The 412-nt window shown below is 64.6% G+C and overlaps 1 protein-coding gene across 1 annotated transcript in view; it reads right to left on the minus strand.

Annotated features, from left to right (window-relative positions):
* The window catches only part of LOC104075673 (pre-rRNA processing protein FTSJ3 {ECO:0000255|HAMAP-Rule:MF_03163}-like), a 5,957-nt gene extending 5,572 nt beyond the window's left edge, over positions 1 to 385 (minus strand). Inside the window, 2 exon segments of the mRNA XM_009576254.1 lie at positions 114 to 220; positions 319 to 385. Of these exon segments, the coding sequence (XP_009574549.1) occupies positions 114 to 220; positions 319 to 385 (174 nt within the window).
* Positions 386 to 412: the final 27 nt, after the last annotated feature.

Genomic DNA, 412 nt, shown 5'->3' on the forward strand with positions numbered 1-412 from the left:
CAGAGACTGAGATGAGTCACCACAACAGAAAACACAAAAGCCACTTCGCAATGAGGTCCCAGGGCAACTGGCGGCACTGGGCTGTGACCTGGGGCCCTGACACCACTCACCACCCACCCGCCGGGGGCCGCCCACAGGTCCAGCAGCGCCCGGGCCTTCTGCAGGAACTGGAACTTCCTATTGAGCTGGAGAAGCTTGAAGGAGGAGCGGGAGCGAAAGCCTGTGGGAGGGAGAGCCGCGGGTTACGGATTACCGGGGTTACGGGTTACCGGGGCCGCAGTCCCGCCCTGCCCCGCAGCGAGCGGGCAGGCCCCTCACCCGTCTCCTTTGCCAGGTGGTAAAACTTGTCCCTCCGGCTTTTGCCCAATTTGCTTTTCTTGCCCATGGTGGCGCCGGGTGGGGCCCTCCGCGG

The sequence above is a fragment of the Fulmarus glacialis genome, unplaced genomic scaffold, assembly GCF_000690835.1.
Source record: "Fulmarus glacialis isolate BGI_N327 unplaced genomic scaffold, ASM69083v1 scaffold24604, whole genome shotgun sequence".
Lineage (NCBI taxonomy): Eukaryota > Metazoa > Chordata > Aves > Procellariiformes > Procellariidae > Fulmarus > Fulmarus glacialis.